Genomic DNA, 21,491 nt, shown 5'->3' with positions numbered 1-21,491 from the left:
ATGATTCAGATGTGCAGTTCCTACATTGTGTAATGACCATTTAACATCTAGTGTAATTTTATGAATGTTTTCTGAATGCTGTACACAGCAAGTTTCTTCTTACTGCACTCTCATGAGCAATGATGAACTTTTTGAGCACACAGCTTTGAGACTAGACCCACACACACAACTTGTAACAATCAATTTTTGTTTTGGTTTTGGAGATGGAGTTTCACTCTTGTTGCCCAGGCTGGAGTGCAACGGCACGATCTTGGCTCACTGCAACCTCTGCCTCCTGGGTTCAAGCAATTCTCCTGCTTAAGTCTCCTGAGTAGCTGGGATTACAGGCATGGGCCACCACACCTGGCTAATTTTGTATTTTTAGTGGAGACGGGGTTTCTCCATGTTGGTCAGGCTGGTCTTGGACTCCCAAACTCAGGTGATCCACCCGCCTCAGCCTCCCAAAGTGCTAGAATTACAGGCGTGAGCCACCACACCTGGCCGTAACAATCAACTTTTACTGATATGAAAAGTAGTCATTAAAAAAACAGGGTTTCCTACAATGTAGGTGATCCATTTAATGAATGTAGTCCGAATTAACAGGACTCAAGCAAGAATTATAGCGAATTAGTTGTTACAGAAAACAATATATTATCAACTCTACTCCAAAGTGGGCTTACTGTGGCCATTTTTGTGCAAAAATATTTACTAGATCATGTGTACCAGATTTTTCACATACACGATCACTTATTTTTCTTTACAGATGAAATTTGGTTCAATAGGTATCACTTGTTGAGAAGATAAATTTGTTATTTTATTTTTAAAAATAGACATGGGATCTCACTATGTTGCCCTCTTGGTCTTTAACTCCTGGGCTCAAGGAGTTCAGGCAATCCTCCGGCCTTGGCCTCCCAGTGTGCCTGGGCATTAATGTTTATTTTAAATGCCGTAACGCATTTAACCTGCATTTATCAGAACAGAACAAACTAGGCAAGTAGTATAATAAACTATTTTGTAAGATGAATATTTTGCTCTTGAAACTGCATAAGAGAGATACACACTACTTTTGGAAAAAAACTTTATTAAACACTCAAGAGTATACTTCTCAAAATCACAGAAGAGTTTCCAAATACAAGTGTTAGAAGGAGAAAACAACAACAAAAAGCTAAAAGCCAATCAGAAACAGTTTGGGTGTGCAGAGGACTGGAGGGGGCACAGGGACTGCACATGGGAAGGAGCCACTTTTGTCTTCCATAATTTGATCTTGTGCTAGAATGCATGCTTTTTTTTCCCCTCCAAATGAGGAATTCATTTCAAATAGGAATTTCTTTTATTCTCCTGGAACTAAAATCTTAGTGCTATCCCTAACATCAACCATGAGATTTTTGAAGTTATCCCAAATTTGTAATGCAAAAAGCACTTTTATGTATCTTCCAGTTGTAGATCGGAATAGCAAAAGTGAATGCTATGACCAAAATTTTTACCCTCCTAAATAAAGATGTTCCCTTCTAGAGAGCAAATCTACCATAAAATGTCAAAACTAAGAGAATAAAATGAAAGGAAAAAACCTAGAAAAATATCCTAAAATATCAAATGCAGTCATTTCTAAATATAAGCCATAATTAGAGCTTTACCTATTGTTCTTATTGTTCCTATGCTGCTTCTACAATGTTACATCAACTATACTTAGCTTTACTCTCCCAAAATCTTGGCCATGAAGCCTTCTGAGTGTGCTTTCCAATGTGCCAGAATCAGAAGGGCATTCCAAGGTTTCCCACATTTCCTGTTTATGGAGACGGCTGTTTCACTAACTTGCAGCACTTGTAAATGCTTTGAAAGCTGATCACATACTATATTCTTAATACTTTGGTAAGCCTGGATATGTATCTTTCTATAAACCTCACCTAACCTTCGATGTTACTATAACCTTATCTTTGACTTAACCCATATACATTTACTCATAATCTTGATTTAAACTCATGCTATAAAACTGTAGCACAAAAGAGATTTCTCTTTAGTGCTTCAGGAAAATCAGCTCATGGATTACTGCCAACCAAAGTATAGTAGATTCTTTAAACAATGTAACGCTTTCTATCTGCAGACTCCCACAGACCTCACATCCAGGGCTCCCATCCTTCCCAGGTTCTGCCAAGGATGTTGGGGTCTGTCGCCTGGTCCATCAAGCACTTCACTTGAGTTTCTTCTGAAAGCCCACCCTCTGGTTCTCGGGCACGAATGTTGTGATCTTTGCTTCCTCGTGCCACAGCCACATAGTCTCTGAAGGCAGGGGCCTTCTCGTGACCCAGTAGCAGCTCATCACTGGAAAAAGAACAAAGAGAAAACACAAAGCATGTGTTATTTTCCTTTGTTGCCTGCATTCCTAGCGATCCTATCCAAACACATTCCCCATGTCATCACTCAGAGTCTTTTCTTTTCTGTGGCTTATAATCTTTCAGTCAAAGACTGGATCTGTAGGAAAACAGAACATGAATTATGCTGCTCAAGTTTTTGTGTGAATGTAAGCCTTCACTTCTCCTGAATGAATTCCTAGGATTCACCTAGGAGTGGCATTGCTGGGTTCACAATGGTAACTCTATGTTTAACTTTGTAAAGAACTGCCAGTTTCCCACAGCAGGTGCATCCTTTCCCACTCCCACCAGCAGAGTATGAGGAGTCCACCTTCTCTACATCCTCACTCAACATTTGTTAGGTTCCTTTTTTTTAATTTAAAAAAAAAGAAAGTTTTAAAAATTTTTGGTAGAGACAGGGTCTTGCTATATTGCCCAGGCTAGACTTGAACTCCTGGGATCTAGTTATCCTCCTGCCTTGGCCTCCCAAAGTGCTGGGATTACAGGTGTGAGCCACTGCATTAGCCCTATTTTAAAATTATAGCCATCTGGCAAGGCGTGGTGGCTCACCTGAGGTCAGGAGTTCAAGACCAGCCTGGCCAACATGGCGAAACCCCATTTCTACTAAAAATACAAAAATTACTAGGTGTGGTAGCATGCACCTGTAATTTCAGCTACTCAGGAGGCTGGGACAGGAGAATCGCTTGAACCCAGGAGGTGGAGGTTGCAGTGAGCCTGGGTGACAGAGCAAGACTTTGTCTCAAAAATTAATTAATTAAATAATAGCCATCTTAGCAGGTGTGAGGTAGTATCTCACTTGGATTTCCCTGATGACTAGTGATGCTGAGCATTTTTTCATGTGCTTATTGGCCATTTGTGTATTTTCATTAGAGAAATGTTAGTTCAAGTCTTTTGACTTTTTTTTTTTTTTTTGAGACAGGGTCTTGCTCTGTCACCCTGGCCAGAGTGCAATGGCGCGATCTCGGCTCACTGCAACCTCTGCCTCCTGGGTTCAAGTGATCCTCCTGCCTCAGCCTCCCTAGTAGCTGAGATTACAGGCATGAGCCACTGAGCCCAGCCCTGACCATTTTTAATTGTCTATCTATTATTAGGCTATAAGAGTTTTAAAATGTATTCTAGATATAAGTCCCTTATCAGATACATGACTTGCAAATATTTTATCCCATTCTGAAGGCTGAAACACTTTGATAGCACTCTGTGAAGCACAAAATTGTTTAATTTTGATGAAGTCCAAAGTATGTATTTGTTTCCTGCTTGTGCTTTCAGTGTCATACCTAAAAAATGGCAAGTATCACAACAAAATCCAAGGTCAGGATGATTTACTCCTATTTCTATTTTTTATTTTTTTTGAGACAGAGTCTCGCTTTGTCACCCAGGCTGGAGTACAGTGGCGCCATCTTGGCTCATTGCAACCTCCACCTTCTGGGGTTCAAGTCATTCTCCTGCCTCAGCCTCCCTAATAGCTGGGATTACAGGTGCGCATCACCATGCCCAGGCTAATTTTTGTATTTTCAGTAGAGATGGGGTTTCACCTTGATGGCCAGGGTGGTCTCGAACTCCTGACCTCAAGTGATCCACTCGCCTTGGCCTCCCAAAGTGTTGGGATTAGAGGCGTAAGTCACCACGCCCAGCTGATTTACTCCTATTTCTAAGTGTTTTATAGTTTTGACTCTTACATTTAGCTCTTTGATCCATTCTGAATTAATTTTTCCACATGGTGTGAAACAGGGACCTAACTTCATTCTTTTGCCAGTGCTATTTGTTGGAAAGGTCACTGAATGGTCTTGGCACTCTTGTCAAAAATAAGTTGACCACAGATTGCCACTATTACTCAGTGCTAAAGTCCAACTTTTTTCCTTCCTGTGAATCATCTCCATAAATTTATATTTGCTTTAGACCTCAACAAGAAAAAATTTTAAAGCTAATCTAAAAGCCAACCCAAATTGGAGTCTCATCTAACAAGTCTACACCGTGCTTTTCATACCTAGGTACTATGTCCATCAGGGTCAAATGCCCTAAAAAGGACAAAAGCAAATTTAAAACCTAAGCCTCCTCATGCATATAACAATATTCTGGCCTGAGAGCACACCTTCTGTTTCTCCAATTGGCACAACTGTTCGAGGGACTGAGTGTAGCCTGAAGACATACGTCACAGTTGCAGGCCTCGCCCTGGCTTTCGGGAAGTCAGCCTCTCTAAGCCCTGCTTTCCTCCTCAATGGAAGCAGACGAGTCATGCTAACAGAATATCAAGTGCTCAGCACTTTGTACATATGTTGGTTCCTCGAGGAACAGTAGCATGTTGGTAGTCCATTCGTTTTTTCCACATATAAAAATCTTACCAAGTAATGACTGCTGGATTGGCACCTGCTAACTTTCTCTTAGCGTAACATATTTTCTGTCGGGGATACCAATTTTTTTCAGCAACATTTATTTCTTGAATCCATGATCCTCCTTTCTTCAGCATTTTCTGTTCAAAATTCTAAAAGAAAAGAAGATGATTTTCCCAGCTGATTATAATGGTACATACAATCATGTCCAAACAGATTAAATCTAGTAATGATCTTAAAGTAAACAAACATCTATAACCAGGAGTAGCCTTGCTTTATTGTCTACAGCTACAAAGCTGTTCATACAGACTCCATGGTGTACACATCACGAGATGAGGGGCCTCAGCAGGCCCCTTATTTCTCCAAATAAACGTTTTGCCTCTTAACTTTCAGAGTTTCACTCTTGTTGTCCAGGCTGGAGTGCAGTGGCATGATCTTGGCTCACTGCAACCTCTGCCTCCCAGTTTCAAGCCATTCTCCTGCCTCAGTCTCCCAAGGAACGAGGATTATAGGCGTGCGTTACCACACCAAGCTAATTTCTGTATTTTTAGTAGAGACAGGGTTTCACCATGTTGGCCAGGCTGGTCTCCGACTCCTGATCTCAGGTGATCCTCCTATCTCTGCCTCCCAAAGTTTTGGGATTATAGGCGTGAACCACTGGGCCCAGCCTCTGGTTTTCAAGCCAGACAATAATAAATACTAATTATGAGAAATGCTGTACAAAATAATGTAAATATTTTCATCAACATGACTCAATGCACTTCCATCATACACGGGAGATACCAGCTCGATCACAGGGACACTGTCAAAAAAGTGAAACGTGCACATGAAACAAAACCTACTTTCCAGTCAAAGGAAGGCTCCTTGACAAACACATCCATGGTGTTGGTGAGCAGGCCAGGGTCTGAGCGGAAGGCCCGGAGCGCGTGTACCATGACGCTGTACATAAGGCCCATTTCTTTCATTGGTAACATCAGATTGATAAACTGGCGAGTTAGCCGAAAAGGCATCAACTCAGGGACTGGCAGAAACTAAACAAGAAAAAAAGGCAAGCAGCAGAATATGTAAGCCAGAACTCTCAAAGTACCGAGCACAAACGGCAGCAACCTCTCATAGTTACTGCTCACATTTAGTAACAATACAGACCCTGCTTCCCTTGAAATCAGCTACACAGACGTGAGTTCCTACGCTCAGGAGTAACCACCTTAGCTTGCATTATCCCTCAGTGCAAAACCCACGTGCGCAGGATACGGGCCGCAGATATTGAGAAGGATGGATCCAAACATTCAGAGGTTAACCAGAGAAAAGATATGTATCACATTTTTTACCAGACATTTTTATTATGGGGCTTCCTAAAACTTCCTTAGAGTCTTCCTTTGATCTGCGAACACATTTGATTCCCGGTTCTGATGATATCATTGATCACCATGACTTCTGTGACCTGACTGAACAAGGCTGCAGGAAGTGATTATCCCTTTCTGCAATCAATGACCATGACAAAACAAATCTAATATGTTGTTTTTCCTTAAAAACTGTCTATTTCTGGAGGGTGTTGAAAGTCCTATGATGACTCTCGCCCAGGATCATGAGACCACAGCAAGCGCACCTGTGTAGCAGATCCAAATGCATGCCCAAAGTCGATCCCGATCATGCCGCCAGTCTCCATGGCCACCATAAAGTTGTTTAGATGTCTGTCTCCAATCCCGAGGATCCAGTGGCTGATGCATATCAGAGCATGAGAGCTGGCAAAGTGTGAGCGGAGTGCCAGGAAAGCCTCGGGGCTTGTACTCATCCTCACAAAGGCCCGCCTGCAAGAGAGACACAGCTGTGCGGCTGCTGTGATCCTGCTAAGGGTGAGGGCAGAAGGGTACTTACTTTAAGAGATCGGCAGGCACTTTACTTTCTCGTTTTCTAAAAGAGGTGATTGTTTCAGTACGATTAGCTCCCCTATGATTTAATAATAGAAACATCTAATTAGAAAAAATTCTCTGACTTAAAATTTAAATTTTAAAACTTTTTGTTTATACTGAGACTCAAATATCAAATAATCTTGATGATCTCTCTGAGGCAAAGCTTTCTAAGAATCAAAAGAAAACATGCAATTCGCAGAAGAACGAACTAACAAATACAAAGGAAAATCAAAACCAAACTTACTTATACATTAGCATGTAAGCTCCAACATCATGTTTTCCTGACATTTTTGTCAGCCAATCTCTATATTCACACAGCGGTGCCTTGGGATCACTAGTGAGTGAGAAAAGGGGAATCCGAATTAGGAAGATTTTAGCATTATGTGATTTCAAAGACAAAGATCACCAAGAATTCACTGAAAAAAAATAGCAAAGCAGCAGGAAAAAATAATATGACTTTTAACCATATTCAATATTAATACTGAACCCACATTACTCTGGATCTTGAATTTCAATATACCATTATTCATGCTTAATTATTCCTAAAGAAATCCAAGCTATTGCCTATGAAAAATTTAGGTACAAAACCATTAAATACAATAAATTTCCCACTGACATAGAGAGGAATAAGATGAACTAAACATAACTGTTTATTAACCAGGCATGCAATTCTGCAACTTTGACCTAGAAAGAACCGTAACAAGAGGGCGACAGCACCACAGGCAGCTGCTAGAAGCCTCAGGCCATGTCACTACCACAGCCAAAAAGCCCACACAGTTTTGCTAAAGATGGATTATGTCTGTTTTTATCCTTATTTAGACCACTTCCACATCTTTTTCTTTCTTTTTTTTTTTTGAGATGGAGTCTCGCTCTGTCGCCAGGCTGGAGTGCAGTGGTGCGATCTTGGCCCACTGCAACCTCCGCCTCCTGGATTCAAGCGATTCTCCTGCCTCAGCTTCCTGAGTAGCTGGGATTACAGGCAAATGCCACCACGTCCAGCTAATTTTTGTATTTTTAGTAGAGACGAGGTTTCACCATGTTGGCCAGGTTGGTCTTGAATGCCTGACCTCGTGATCTGCCCGCCTCAGCCTCCCAAACTGCTGGGATTACAGGCGTGAGCCACCACGCCCGGTCTCTTTTTCTTTCTTTTGAGACTGTCGCCCAGGCTGGAGTGCAGTGGTGCAATCTCAGCTTGCTGCAACCTCCACCTCCTGGGTTCAAGCGATTCTCATGCCTCTGTCTCCTAAGTGGCTGCGATTACAGGCACCCGCCACTATGCCCAGCTAATTTTTGTATTTTCAGTAGAGACAGGGTTTTGCCATCTTGACCAGACTGGTCTTGAGTTCCTGACGTCAGGCGATCTGCCCACTTTGGCCTCCCAAAGTGCTGGGATTACAGGCGTGAGCTGCTGCACCTGGCCAGTGCCACATCTTTCTTCATATTTCCAATATGTAGATATACACACAATTCATAGTAAATATGAGAAAATATTTTTTCTTTTTTCTTCCAATAACCTTCTGCACTCCTATGAGAAAGTATTTTCTTAAATGACAATGGATGCTTAAGTGAACTTGAAAAGCTGTTTTCAATGTTTCCGAGGAAAAAGGCAGTACCTGGGCAGTGGGAAACAATATGATATACATATGTTTGGGTACTTTTGTGAGGAAAGCTTTAACAAGTTTTCCCAATAAAATCGAAAGACAAAACAGCTTCACGTGTGACTTAGCAATTCAATCACTTCAGGGGAAATAAATCTTTTCTAAGTTGCTACTAAAGTTAACTTTAAAAGTAGTCTCCTCCATCTTAAAATTCTCTCCTCCTAGTTTAAAGTGAGATCAAAATTCTTAGGTTATAAAACCGTAGGCTGGGCGCAGTAGCTCAGGCCTGTAATCCCAGTACTTTAGGAGGCCAAGGAGGGCGGATCATGAGGTCAAGTGATCAAGATCATCCTGCCAACATGGTGAAAACCCATCTCTACTAAATACAAAAATTAGCTGGGCATGGTGTCGCACGCCTGTAATCCCAGCTACTCGGGAGGCTGAGGCAGGAGAATTGCTGGAACCCGAGAGGCGGAGATTGCAGTAAGCCGAGGTCATGCCACCGCACTCCAGTCTGGAGACAGAGAGAGACACTGTCTCAAAAAAACAAAACACTGTAACATGCTGAATTAAGAAAAAAAATAGCAAGGATTTTAATAATGGGTACTGGAAGTGCCCTATAAAAAGGCAGTTGGAAATTATTTACATAATTCCATTATGTAAGGTGCTTTCAACTCTCCTGGTACCTATATTAACCCTGTGCCCCGTCCCACAAATGTAGAGAGGTACCACGGGAAAGGCGACACCTGCTTGGCACCTGCACTGTCAGGCAGAGGCTCAGTGCCAGGGCTAGATCTGGAATTTGTGAGACTCCAGGAAGCATGCTCATCAGTTGCCCCGTATTCCAGGGAAAGTAGAAACAATTCTAAGCAAAGGACTCAAATGTCTGGAACTAAAAGTTGGTGAACACTGCCCTGTAGAGTAATTATCAACTGCAAATATGAGTTTGATAAGAATATGTTTGATTTTTTCAGAAATCTTTCCTGACTGAAGGGAACACTGCTCCTATTTAAAAACTTTTTAGGAAAGAATCAGAGGATATCAAAGAGAAAGAGGCCCTGAAGCTGTTCCTTCATCCTACAGCTTTGTCATCCAAACCTGTCAACTTTGGTTGTCAAAATCTGTCAACCCTCAAAATGTTTCTCATGTTGTCCTTATTTTTCTTTACAAAAACAAGAAAATTAAAAAAACTTGTGGTTAAAATATACATGTTAATTGTAGAAAACTTGGAAAACAGAGAAAAGGATAAAGAAAAATAAAAAAGCATCCATATCATGACTAGTAATCCCAGCTACCCTACTTTACAGGCTAAGTGACACAGGACAAGTTACTTGACCTTTCTGGGCCTCAGCTTCCTCATCTATATAGTAGTGATAATAATACTCACTTACCTTGTAGGTTGTTGGTGAGAAGTAAATTGATTCATACACGTTAAAAATTGAGAACAGTGCCTATCCCACAGAAAATGTTTTACTACATGTTATCTGCTAATTTTATTATTATTTCCTTCAACAATTTTTCTTCCCCCCACCCAAAGTTAACACATATTTTGTATTATGGTAAAATATCTGCAACTACTGGTTAGCAGCCAGCACTCCATTTGGTTTATTGACCCAGCCAGCAGACTGCGGGGCAGGCAGTGTGGGCTCTCGAGCGCGCCTGTCACGGCCCCGACCTGCCACTGGAGAAGTGAGGGGAGGCGACTGCTGGGGGAGCAGGGCGTGTGGCCGCCCTTACCTCAGGTAAGCCGCCTTCTCCTCTTGGGACATGGTGTTCAAAAGAAGGTCCTTCAAGGTAACAGTATTTTCAAGCCACTCAATTAATCCTAACCTGAAAGGGAGAATAAAAGGTTAACGAGTAAACCCAAACTGCTCTTTCTTCACTAGAAAAACAGTCCCGTGGACGCCAAGCAATGTGCAGCAGCCTACTGGCAGTTACCTGGAAGTCATGGGCACCACGCTATAGGTCCTCAGCTGCAGGGCCCTCTGGCTGCAGGCAGAGTCTCGGGCCAGGATCCCATTCATGACCTGGAAGAGCTGCTCCACACGCTGGTCCTGCCGCAGGTCCTCGCCACCCTTCACCAGGAAAGGGTGCTCCCTCTCGTTGTGGCCACGGATGATGATGCGCTTGGGCCTTCGCATAGATGCCATGACTGTCACCTTCAAAAATCAGAATGTCACCTCAGGGCACAGGCTAGCGGCGTGTCAAACTCAGAGGGAAAAGCCACACTGGCTGTGAGCATTCCTCTGCAGGGCTGCCCTCTGAAGACAGTGTGAAAGAAGAGCAGAGTGTCCAGGCCAGCAACGAATTCCTGCTACCTGCTTGTGCCTGACTACTGTGCCCGCAGAAATGTTGTATTCCTGGTTATAAATACTTGCTTATGAATGTGGATACCCTTAGCAAGCAGCAACAGCCAACATGCAAACTTTCTACAGTGGTAAGCCAACGCTACACATATTTTATAGTGGATACTCACACACAGCTTACTCTTTGAGTTTATGGTATCTTAAATAGAATTGTTGTTCAAACACTGGAGACATTATATTAAGAAACTCAGGGCAGGGAGCGGTGGCTCATGCCTGCAATCTCGGCACTTTGGGAGGATGGGGCGGGTAGATCACTTGAGGTCAGGAGTTTTGAGACCAGTCTGGCCAACATGGTGAAACCCTGTCTCTATTAAAAATACAAAAATTAGCCAGTCGTGGTGGCGCACACTTGTATCCCATCTACTAGGGAGGCTGAGACATGGAGAATCACCTGAACCCAGGGTGTGGAGGTTGCAATTAGCTGAGAATGTGCCACTGCACTCCAGCCTGGGTGACAGAGCGAGACTCTTGTCTCAAACAAAGAAGAAAAAAAAAGGCTGGGCGCACTGGCTCACACCCGTAATCCCAGCAGTTTGGGGAGGCAGAGGTGGATGGATCACGAGGTCAGGAGTTCAAGACCAGCCTGGTCAACATGGTGAAACCCTGTCTCTACTAAAAACTCAAAAAACAGCTGGGCGTGATGGCATGTGCCTGTAATCTCAGCTACTTGGGAGGCTGATGCAGGAGAATCATTTGAACCCGGGAGGCAGAGGTTGCAGTAAGCCAAGATTGTACCATTGCACTCCAGCCCAGGCAACAGGGCAAGACTCCCATCTCAGTAAATATGTTAAACTCGATATATCTGTGATCAACATGGGCTGTTGTCTCTTATTTACTAAAGGCAAACAGATCACTCTCCTATCTGAAGAACGTTCATCAGGACAGGGACTGGGTCACACACCCTCACACCTACCCGCTCATCAAACCCGGCGATTCGCACGTGGTACTCTGGCAACGGCTTTCCCCTACCGTCATATTGACCTAAAACAAACCACAGCTTTGCTTAGGAACACCTTGTTAGACAACTGCCTGTATTTTAAAACATGTCTCTTGATCTACTTTTTAAAAAACCAATCTAACATAAAACTTTTTACTGCAAAGTTTTCATTTAAAGGAAACTGACTTTTAAAAAATGTTATTTCTCGGCCAGGCACAGCGGCTTACTCCTGTAATCCCAGCACTTTGGGGGGCCAAGGCGGGTGGATCATGAGGGTCAGGAGATAGAGACCATCCTGGTTTACATGGTGAAACCCCGTATCTACTTAAAATACAAAAAATTAGCCAGGCATGGTGGCAGCGCCTGTAGTCCCAGCTACTCGGGAGGCTGAGGCAGGAGAATGGTGTGAACTCAGGAGGCACAGCTTGCAGTAAGCCGAGACTGCGCCACTACACTCCAGCCTGGGCGACATGGCAAGACTCCAACTCAAAAAAAAAAAAAAAATTATTTCTCAATTTGACTGATTATGGAACTTAGTGCTCTATTCTAATAGCATGGAGAAATCCTAAATAGAAAAATGATGCATTGACTAGAACACTGCATATCCTCAAGGCCAATCAAGCTGCACGTGACAAGGCTTACATTTAAATGTTTTTCTTGAAATGAACCATATGCAACTGCATAGTCGTTATTAATGACAAAGAAAAGTGTTTCTCCAAATATGTTTTTTCTTATACCCACTGAAATGAGAACATGAATAACCAGATTAAAACTTTTTTCTCCTCTGGCAAATATGGGGTGAAGACAATGGAACATACACAGGTTTCCTCTGAAAAAGTCACGCCTTGAAATCTGGCCAATTTGCTGTGCATCTCTATCCCTAATATTATGATCATTTTTCCTGCAGGTCAGTGACTTATCATTAACTTGTCACTTTAAATGGAACTGTGTACATATCCCAGGAAGTAATCTGAGTCCACACCTGTATTATATTTCTGAAGAAAAGTGATTCAGGAGCAAAGTATGAAATGAATATGTTCAGAGGAAATCTATGATTGCTGTTTACCATTATTACCAAATGAAAATCTGAACATTTGTCAGAATCAGAAATATAAGAACTATAATCTCATTAAACATTTAGTAATGTGTGCTCATTCATAATTATGGATTTTCCTAATGATGAAAAATTTGGTGAATTTTAAAATTCTTTAAAAAAAGAGATAACTGTCAATATCCCAGTATCACTATTCCAGAAACCACGAGTTCTTATTACAGTGCTGTGCTCCTGACAGTACAGTTTTGTCACCCCTGGAGGTTAACTCACCAGGAATCTCCAGCTCATTTCTCAGGAACTCCACTTTGAAGTCGCTCATCCAGGGAGAACATTCTTTCAGATTCCCAGGGGGTTTTGAGTCTTTGTTCATTTTCAAAAGTAGCATGTTGGTAATGTCATTGAAGTCACTGAGCTTCATTCTCAGTAGCTTAGAACCTCCTTTCCCAAAATGTTTATCAAATTCTTTTCCAAAAGTCTGAAATTAATAAGAATTTACTATAAAGACTGATGTTTAGTTTGGACTGTGGAAACGGCTCTAAGCTTGTAAGTGTAATGAATGAAGTGCGCAATAATATATGTTTCTTCTCTGCTTTTAAGATGTATAGTCTTGGTTGGGCATGGTGGCTCATGCCTGTAATCCCAGCACTTTGGGAGTCCAAGGTAGTAGCATTACTTGAGCCAAGGAGTTCGAGACCAACTTGGGCAACAAACATTAGCCAGGTGTGATGGCACGTGCCTGTACTTCCATCTACTCAGGAGGCTGAAGCAGGAGGATCGCTATTGAGCCCAGGAGTCTGAACTGTCAGTGAACTATGATCATGCCACTGCACTACAGTCTAGGTGTCCGAGTGAGACTTTGTTTCTAAAAAAAAAAATTCTAGTTTTGCTTTCCTTGAATATTTCAATACTCTAAAACATCCAGAGTTTGCCTTTTGTTTCCTGTGTTCCATTATAAGTGACATGGTTAATGCCTGTTATTCCAGCACTTTGGGAGGTCGAGGCAGGTGGATCACTTGAGCTCAGGAGTTCAAGACGAGCCTGGCCAACGTTGTGAAACCCCGTCTCCACTTAAAATACAAAAAATGAGCCAGGTGTGGTGGCTCATGCCTGTAATCTCAGCTACTCGGGAGGCTGAGGCAGGAGAATCGCTTGAACCCGGGAGGCAGAGGTTGCAGTGAGCCGAGATCGTGCCACTGCACTCCAGCCTGGGTGACAGAGTGAGACTCCGTCTCAAATAAATAAATTAATTAAATAAATGACATGGTTAACCGGGCGAGGTGGCTCACGCCTGTAATCCCAGCACTCTGGGAGGCTGAGGGGGGCAGATCACGTCAGGAGCTCGAGACCAGCCCGGCCAATATGGTGAAACCCGGTATCTACTAAAAATAAAAAAAATTAGCTAAGTGCAGTAGCATGCGCCTGTAGTCCCAGCTACTCGAGAGGCTGAGGCAGAAGAATCGCTTGAATCCGGGAGGCGGAGGTTGCAGTGAGCCGAGATCATGCCACCACACTCCAGCCTGGGCGATAGATCAAGACTCGGTCTCAAAAACAAAAAACATGGTTAGTAGTGACTTTTAGTTAATAAATCCTAATAAGGGCTTTAAAAACTTGGCGAAGTCATTTAACCTCTGTGCACTCATTGTCTAGTTACTGTTCTACATCATTATGATGACAAAAATAACTAAGAACAAAGTTAAAAACAGTAAAATAAAGGAAGTAGTTCAGTAGAAATAAATGGCTTATAATTTTTGATACCAACTGAAGAGAAAAATTTAAGAATGCCACTTTCTTTAGTAAAAGTCTTTCAAGTTATTATTTTGGGTAATAAGCCAGAAAAAATATTATTTAAATACTCTTTTATTTTTATTTTTTGAGACAGAGTCTTGCTCTGTCACCCAGGCTGGAGTGCGGTGGCGCTATCTCGGCTCACTGTGACCTCCACCTCCTGGTTCAAGTGATTCTCTTGCCTTACCCTCCCGAGTAGCTGGGACTACAGGTGTGCACCACCATGCCAGCTAAGCTTTGTATTTTTTGTAGAGACAGGTTTCACCATGTTGGCCAGACTGGTCTCGAACTCCTGACCTCGTTGATCCATCTGCCTCGGCCTCCCAAAGTGTTGGGATTACAGGCGTGAGCCACCGCGCCCAGCAGATATGTTTATTCCTAAAAGCAATTATTAAAAGTACTCTACCTTGGAACATATTAATTATCTCTTTGCATTAGCCTCTACTTAGATATTTATTTGAATTATAATTCTGATATCAAATAAAAAATAAATCTCAAGAGCATTACTAGCAGTTACTCAACAGTTGTCAAGATTTACCTGATCATCTCTAATTAGAAATGTTCTTACCAAATTTATAACTAATGTCACAACATAAATCTGGTGTAAATGAAACGTGCTCTATTTTAAGATAATCCACTATAGGAAAATTGACATATATAAAACAGATTTCTTCTTTGATCTGTAAGTGGATGAAAAAAGTAGAAACAATCTTCAATTCTTAGAATACATGGAAATTAGCTATTTCCAAACATAATCAGCATTATCCTTTCTGAAAGGCATAATGCCCTTAAGGATCCTCTAAAGTGATATTTGAGGCACTTTGTTTTGGTAGATTATTCTTTGAATGAATGCAAGTTATTTTTGATTTGGTACAAGGTGGAAAGTTCTGGATAAATTTTCTAAGGTACTAGAAATAAAACTCCAAACACATCTCCTGCCTGAAAGGAACAAAGGAGGCCTCTGTGCACCCTGCAGGCTTGGGCAGGATCAGGTGCTGCTGCAGGGGGAAGAACTGTGCTTCCCATGGATAGGCCTGCAGGGCAGTCTCAGGGCTTCCAGCAACAAAGTGGCCATGAATTCCGAGACAAGAGACAACGTGCGGACAGGCTGAGGTGGCAGTGCGCTGGGGGCAGACTAGGCCGAAGGCTGTGTGGAGGCGGTGCTGCTAACGGATATGGGTTTCTTTCTGTGGCGATGAAAATGTGCTAAAATTGATATGGTGATGATTTCATGACTCTGTGAATATACGTAAAACTGTTTTAAATGGATGACTTAAGGGCCATGTGAATTATATCGTAATAAAGCAGTTATTTAAAAAAGGATAAAGCTCTTCCTTTGCACTATACACAGTGGAATTTGAGAACTCTGGCAATAAGAGTTCCAAGACTTATCTAAGCCCTTAAATTTCTTGAGGTTTAATGAATAAAAGTAATTTTGACAAAAACTAGAAAGAAAAGTCAGTATGACCCAGGCTAAGCAGAGAGAATGTAAAGTAAGGTGTTTTAGGTGAGAGAGGAAGAACACTCGACTCTTCTGGAGATCACAGTTGGGGGAGGGATGGGAAAGGCTCTGAAGGAGAAACGATGCTGCTGCCAAGGGCAAGAAGTCTCCAGATGGAGGAGGGAGAGAAGGAGCCAAGCAGGCTGCAAAGGTGTGGCAACTGGGCTGACTGCAGTCTACTTGCTCCATCATTCCCATCAAATGATGGTGTGTTTTCCTTCCAACTCCAGCACCCTCTGAAAGATCTCACACTTACCACACTTGTCCTAGGCACAGCTCTTGGTGAGCAGTTTTGTCACACAACCCCTTTGTATTTGGGGACTGGATCCTGAGCACCCAGAACTGTGCCCCGAACTAAGTGCTTGAAAATACTTATCAGCTTATTTAACACAAGCCATCTGAAGAACTGGAAATACCAATCTATATGTAACTTTCAGATCTAAAAATCTGAGCATGAACAACATGTAATGAAACTCTGAGGTTTTACCTACTAACCCACCTGCTACCAGCTAACCTAAAAATATGTTATCAGTGTGTCACAGAAAGCATGAGATCTAAAGCATTCAACAGACATTTTAAATCCAGAACTGTTAAATCATTAAATGTAAATATTGACTGTCACAATGATTCTGCTATCATAAAGGCAGGCTGTGCCAGTCCATACCTGAATAAACTTCCTTCTAAAAGCCCCTAGGCCTGGAGCTTTTGGGTCACCCAATGCTGCATACATTCTTTCATACATTTTTTCAATGTTTTTTTTATTTACAGGGGTTTTTGCTAGTTCAGCTCTCACATCATTGCTCCAATCCTGTTGGGGAGGGGGGATGGGGAAGGTAAGAAAAAAATCAAGTTAGATTGCAATTAAGTTTTACCCAAGTTCTATGTTTTATGTGCCAGAAGCTGTTCTATCATTACCTTAAAGAGCAGTTCAGGATTAGAGAGCTGATCCAAGGCGTTAATAAAATCTTGAATCACTCCTCCTTGATCCAACTTACTTTTAATCCTATTAAAAAAATTTTTACAAGGTTAGGTAATCAAGTACCTTCCAAAAATCAATATATATTTTATATATTATACATATATAAAACAATGTATGTTATATATTATACATATAAAAAATGTATGTTATCTATAACTAAATATAATTTATACATATCATATATATATAACCAACTATAGTAATTTAAAATTCCATCCAATGTTAAAATGAAGCAAGAGGCCGGGCGCGGTGGCTCAAGCCTGTAATCCCAGTACTTTGGGAGGCCGAGACGGACGGATCACAAAGTCAGGAGATCGAGACCATCCTGGCTAATATGGTGAAACCCCATCTCTACTAAAAAATACAAAAAACTAGCCGGGCGAGGTGGCGGGCGCCTGTAGTCCCAGCTACTCGGGAGGCTGAGGCAGGAGAATGGCGTGAACCCGGGAGGCGGAGCTTGCAGTGAGCTGAGATCCGGCCACTGCACTCCAGCCTGGGCGACAGAGCGAGACTCTGTCTCAAAAAAAGCAAGAAGCATCTATTTTATCAAGAGATGAGGTTCTTAAGAAAGAATTAATCCGATCCTACTCAGACTATTCCAAAAAACAACGGAGGAGGGAATACGTCCAAACTCATTCTAGAAGGACAGTATTATCCTGATACCAAAACCAGACAAAGACATCAAATAAAAGGAAAACTACAGCCCAATATCCCTGATGAACATTAATGCAAAAATCCTCAACAAAATACTTGCAAACCAAATCCAACAGCACATTAAAAAGATTATTCATCATGACCAAGTGAGATCTATTCTAGAGATACAAGGATAGATCAACATACACAAATCAATCGTATCAACACAACAGAATAAAGGACAAAAACCACTGATCATTTTAACTGATGTTGAAAAGCATTTGATAAAATGCAACATCCCTTCATGATAAAAAAAAAAAAACAACTCTCAAAAAACTAAGTATAAAAGGAACATACCTCAACACAATAAAAGCCATATATGACACACTCATAGCTGGTGTCATACTGAACAGTGAAAAACTGAAAACCTTTTTCTAAGACCTTGAACACGTTAAGGATGCCCACTGTTATTCCACATACTACTGGGAGTCTTAGCTAGAACAAGTTGACAAGAGAAAGAAATAAAGAGTATCTATATTAGAAAGGAAGAAGTCAAATTATCCTTGCTTGCAGATGATACGATCTCATATTTGGAGACATCTAAAGACTCCACCACAAAACCATCAGAACTGATAAATTCAGTAAAGTTGCAGATACAAAAATCAACACACAAAAATCAGTAGCATTTCTATATGCCAGCAGTAAACAATCTGAAACAAAAAGCATAAAAGTAATTCTATTTACAACAGCCACAAATAAAAGAAAATACTTAGGAATAAACTTAGCCAAAGAAGTGAAAGATCCCTACAATGAAAACTGTAAAACACTGATGAAAGAAATTGAAGAGGACTCAAAGAAATGCAGTTACTTCATGTTCATGGATGGGAAGAATCAATACTGTTAAATCTGTCCACACTACCCAAAGCAATCTACAGAGTCAACACAATCCTTATCAAAATACCAATGACATTCTTCACATAGAAAAAATAATCCTAAAATTTGTATGGAACCACAAAAGACCCAGAATAGCCAAAGCCACCCTGAGCAAAAAAGAATAAAACTGGCACAATCACATTATCTAACTTCAAATTATATTACAGAGCTATAGTAACCCAAACAGCATAGCACTGGCATAAAAACAGACACATAAGCCAATGGAATAGAACAGAGAACCCAGAAATAAATTCACACAGCTGCGGTGAACCCATTTTTTGACAAATGTGCCAAAAACATACATCAGGCAAAGGACAGTCTTCAATAAATGGTCCTGGGAAAACTGGGTATCCATATGCAGAATAATGAAACTAGACCCCTATCTCTCACCACATAGAAAAATCAAATCCAAACGGATTAAAGACTGAAATCTAAGATCTCAACCTATAAAACTACAAAAACAAAAACAGGAAACTCTCCAGGACACTGGTCTGGGCACAAAGATTTCTTGAGTAATACCCCACAGGCACATGCAACCAAAGCAAAAATGGACAAACAGGAGGATCACATCAAATCTAAAAGCTTCTGCACAGCAAAGGAAACCATAAAGAGAAGAGACAATCCACAGAATGGGAGAAAACATTTGCAAACTACCCATCTGACAAGGAATTAATAACCAAAATATGGCCGGGCACGGTGGCTCACGTTTGTAATCTCAGCATTTTGGGAGGCCAAGGTGGGTGGATCACAAGGTCAGGCATTCAAGACCAGACTGGCGCTGTCGCTACTAAAAATACAAAAATTCGTGAGGCATGGTGGTGCTTGCCTGTAATCACAGCTACTCAGGAGGCTGAGGCAGGAGAATCGCTTGAACCCAGGAGGCGCAGGTTGCAGTGAGCAAAGATTGCCCCACTGCACTCTACCCTGGGCAACAGAGCAATACACCATCTCAAAAACAAACAAACAAACAAACAAAAAAACAACCAAAATATATAACAAGCTCAAACAACAGGAAAAAAATCTAATCTCATTTTTAAACGGGGCAAAAGATCTGAATAGACATTTCTCAAAAGAAAACATACAAATGGCAAACAGGTATATAAAAACGTGCTCAACATCAATGAACATCAGAGAAATGCAAATCAAAACCACAACGAGGTACCATCTCACCCCCAGCAATAACAAATGCTGGCAAGGATGTGAAGAGAGGACTCGTATATACTATTGGTGGGAATGTAAACTAATACAACCATTATGAAGAACACTATAGAGATTCCTTAAAAAAACTGCAACTAGAAGTACCATATAATTCGGAAACCCCACTGCTGGATATACACCCAAAATAAAGGATATCAGTATGATATCTGAACTCCCATGTTTATTGCAGCACTATTCACAATGGCCAAAATTTGGAAGCAACCTAAGTGCCCATGAACAGACAAATGGATGAAGAAAATGCAGTACATACATGCAGTAGAGTACTATTTAGCCATAAAAAAGAATGAGATCCTGTCACTTGAAACAACATGGTGGAACTGAAGGACATTATATTATGTGAAATAAGTCAGGCACAGAAAGACAAGCTTTTTCTTACTCACTTGTGGAAGCTAAAAATTAAAACAACTGAACTCATGGGGAGGGGAGGAGAGGTGGAAAGTGGGGATGGTTAGTGGATATAAAAATATAGTTAGGAAAAACAGGATCTAGTATTTGGTGGCACAAAAGGGTGACTACAGTAAATTTTTATTGTACATTTAAAAATAACTAAAAGAGTATAACTGGAATGTTTATAACACAAAGAAATGATAAATGCTTGAAGTGATGGATACTCCACTTACCCTGATGTGATTGTTACACACTGTATGCCTGTATCGAAATATCCCATGTACCCCATAAACATAGACACCTACTATGTACCCATAAAAATTAAAACTTAAAATTAAAAAAAGAGCTGCTCTTAGATAAAAGCCAATCTTGCAACTGATGTCGACATTTTGACGTATATAACTCGATATATGTAGTTTCTGAAGTTACGTTATGAAAGAGAAGATCACTTTTTCAAAAAACAGGGTCTCACTATGTTGCCCAGGTTGGACAGCAGTGGCAACTGACAAGTTCAGTCATAGCTCACTGCAGCCTTGAATTCCTGGACTCAAGCAATTCTCCCACCTCAGTCTCCTAAGTAGTTGGAAGTACAGTCATGGACCAGCATGCTTAGCTTACTTTTACTTTAATATTTCAGAGATGAAATCTCACTATGTTGCCAAGGCTGGTCATGAACTCTTGGCCTCAAGTGATTCTTCTACCTCAGCCTCCCAAGTAGCTGGTATTACAGGCACGAGCCATCATGCCCAGCAAGGTCACTTTCTTGACACACTGTCTTTCACATCTTTTTCTCTTCTTTCATTTTTCAAGACAACAGTTGTCTGTTCAGAGAAATGGTATGGTGGGCAGGGCCTCAGTAGGGCAGGGGTGTGTTCACAGACAAGCGACCCACTAACCAGAACAGAAGCTGTGCAAAAATCACAAGCATTCCTATACCCAACAATAAACAGAGATCCAAATCATGAGTGAACTCCCATTTACAATTGCTACAAAGAGAATAAAATCCCTAGGAACACAACTTACAAGGGATGTGAAGGACCTCTTCCAGAAGAACTACAAACCACTGCTCAAGGAAATAAAAGAGGACACAAATGGAAAAATATTCCATGCTCATGGACAGGAAGAATCAATATTGTGAAAATGACCATACTGCCCAAAGTAATTTATAGATTCAATGCCATCCCCATCAAGCTACCATTCACTTTCTTCATAGAATTAAAAAACTACTTTAAATTTCATATGGAACCAAAAAAGAGCCCTCATTGCCAAGACAATCCTAAGGAAAAAGAACAAAGCTGTAGGCATCATGCCACCTGACTTCAAACTATACTACAAGACTACAGTAACCAAATCAGCATGGTACTGGTACCAAAACAGATATACAGACTAATGGAATAGGACAGAGGCCACAGACATAACGCCACACATCTACAACCATCTGATCTTTGACAAACCTGCCAGAAACAAGCAATGGGGAAAGGATTCCCTATTTAATAAATGGTGTTGGGAAAACTG

At 41.3% G+C, this 21,491-nt stretch overlaps 1 protein-coding gene across 2 annotated transcripts in view; it reads right to left on the bottom strand.

Annotated features, from left to right (window-relative positions):
* Positions 1–1,040: 1,040 nt before the first annotated feature.
* Positions 1,041–21,491, bottom strand: part of PRKDC (protein kinase, DNA-activated, catalytic polypeptide) — a 189,562-nt gene continuing 169,111 nt past the window's right edge. The window contains exons 75-86 of one of the 2 annotated variants that reach the window (XM_011945691.1): positions 16,742–16,829; positions 16,491–16,634; positions 12,811–13,015; positions 11,463–11,530; positions 10,122–10,342; positions 9,921–10,013; positions 6,830–6,919; positions 6,551–6,622; positions 6,282–6,483; positions 5,518–5,706; positions 4,688–4,827; positions 1,041–2,298 (exon numbers count right to left, since the gene is read on the bottom strand). In XM_011945691.1, coding sequence (XP_011801081.1) covers positions 2,094–2,298; positions 4,688–4,827; positions 5,518–5,706; positions 6,282–6,483; positions 6,551–6,622; positions 6,830–6,919; positions 9,921–10,013; positions 10,122–10,342; positions 11,463–11,530; positions 12,811–13,015; positions 16,491–16,634; positions 16,742–16,829 — 1,717 coding nt within the window. In that variant the 3' untranslated portion in view covers positions 1,041–2,093. The remainder of the gene's footprint in view (positions 2,299–4,687; positions 4,828–5,517; positions 5,707–6,281; positions 6,484–6,550; positions 6,623–6,829; positions 6,920–9,920; positions 10,014–10,121; positions 10,343–11,462; positions 11,531–12,810; positions 13,016–16,490; positions 16,635–16,741; positions 16,830–21,491) is intronic. The other variant, XM_011945692.1, reaches the window with a different exon arrangement.

The sequence above is a fragment of the Colobus angolensis genome, unplaced genomic scaffold, assembly GCF_000951035.1.
Source record: "Colobus angolensis palliatus isolate OR3802 unplaced genomic scaffold, Cang.pa_1.0 Scaffold243, whole genome shotgun sequence".
Classification (NCBI taxonomy): domain Eukaryota; kingdom Metazoa; phylum Chordata; class Mammalia; order Primates; family Cercopithecidae; genus Colobus; species Colobus angolensis.
This window is presented reverse-complemented; position numbering and strand designations above follow the sequence as displayed.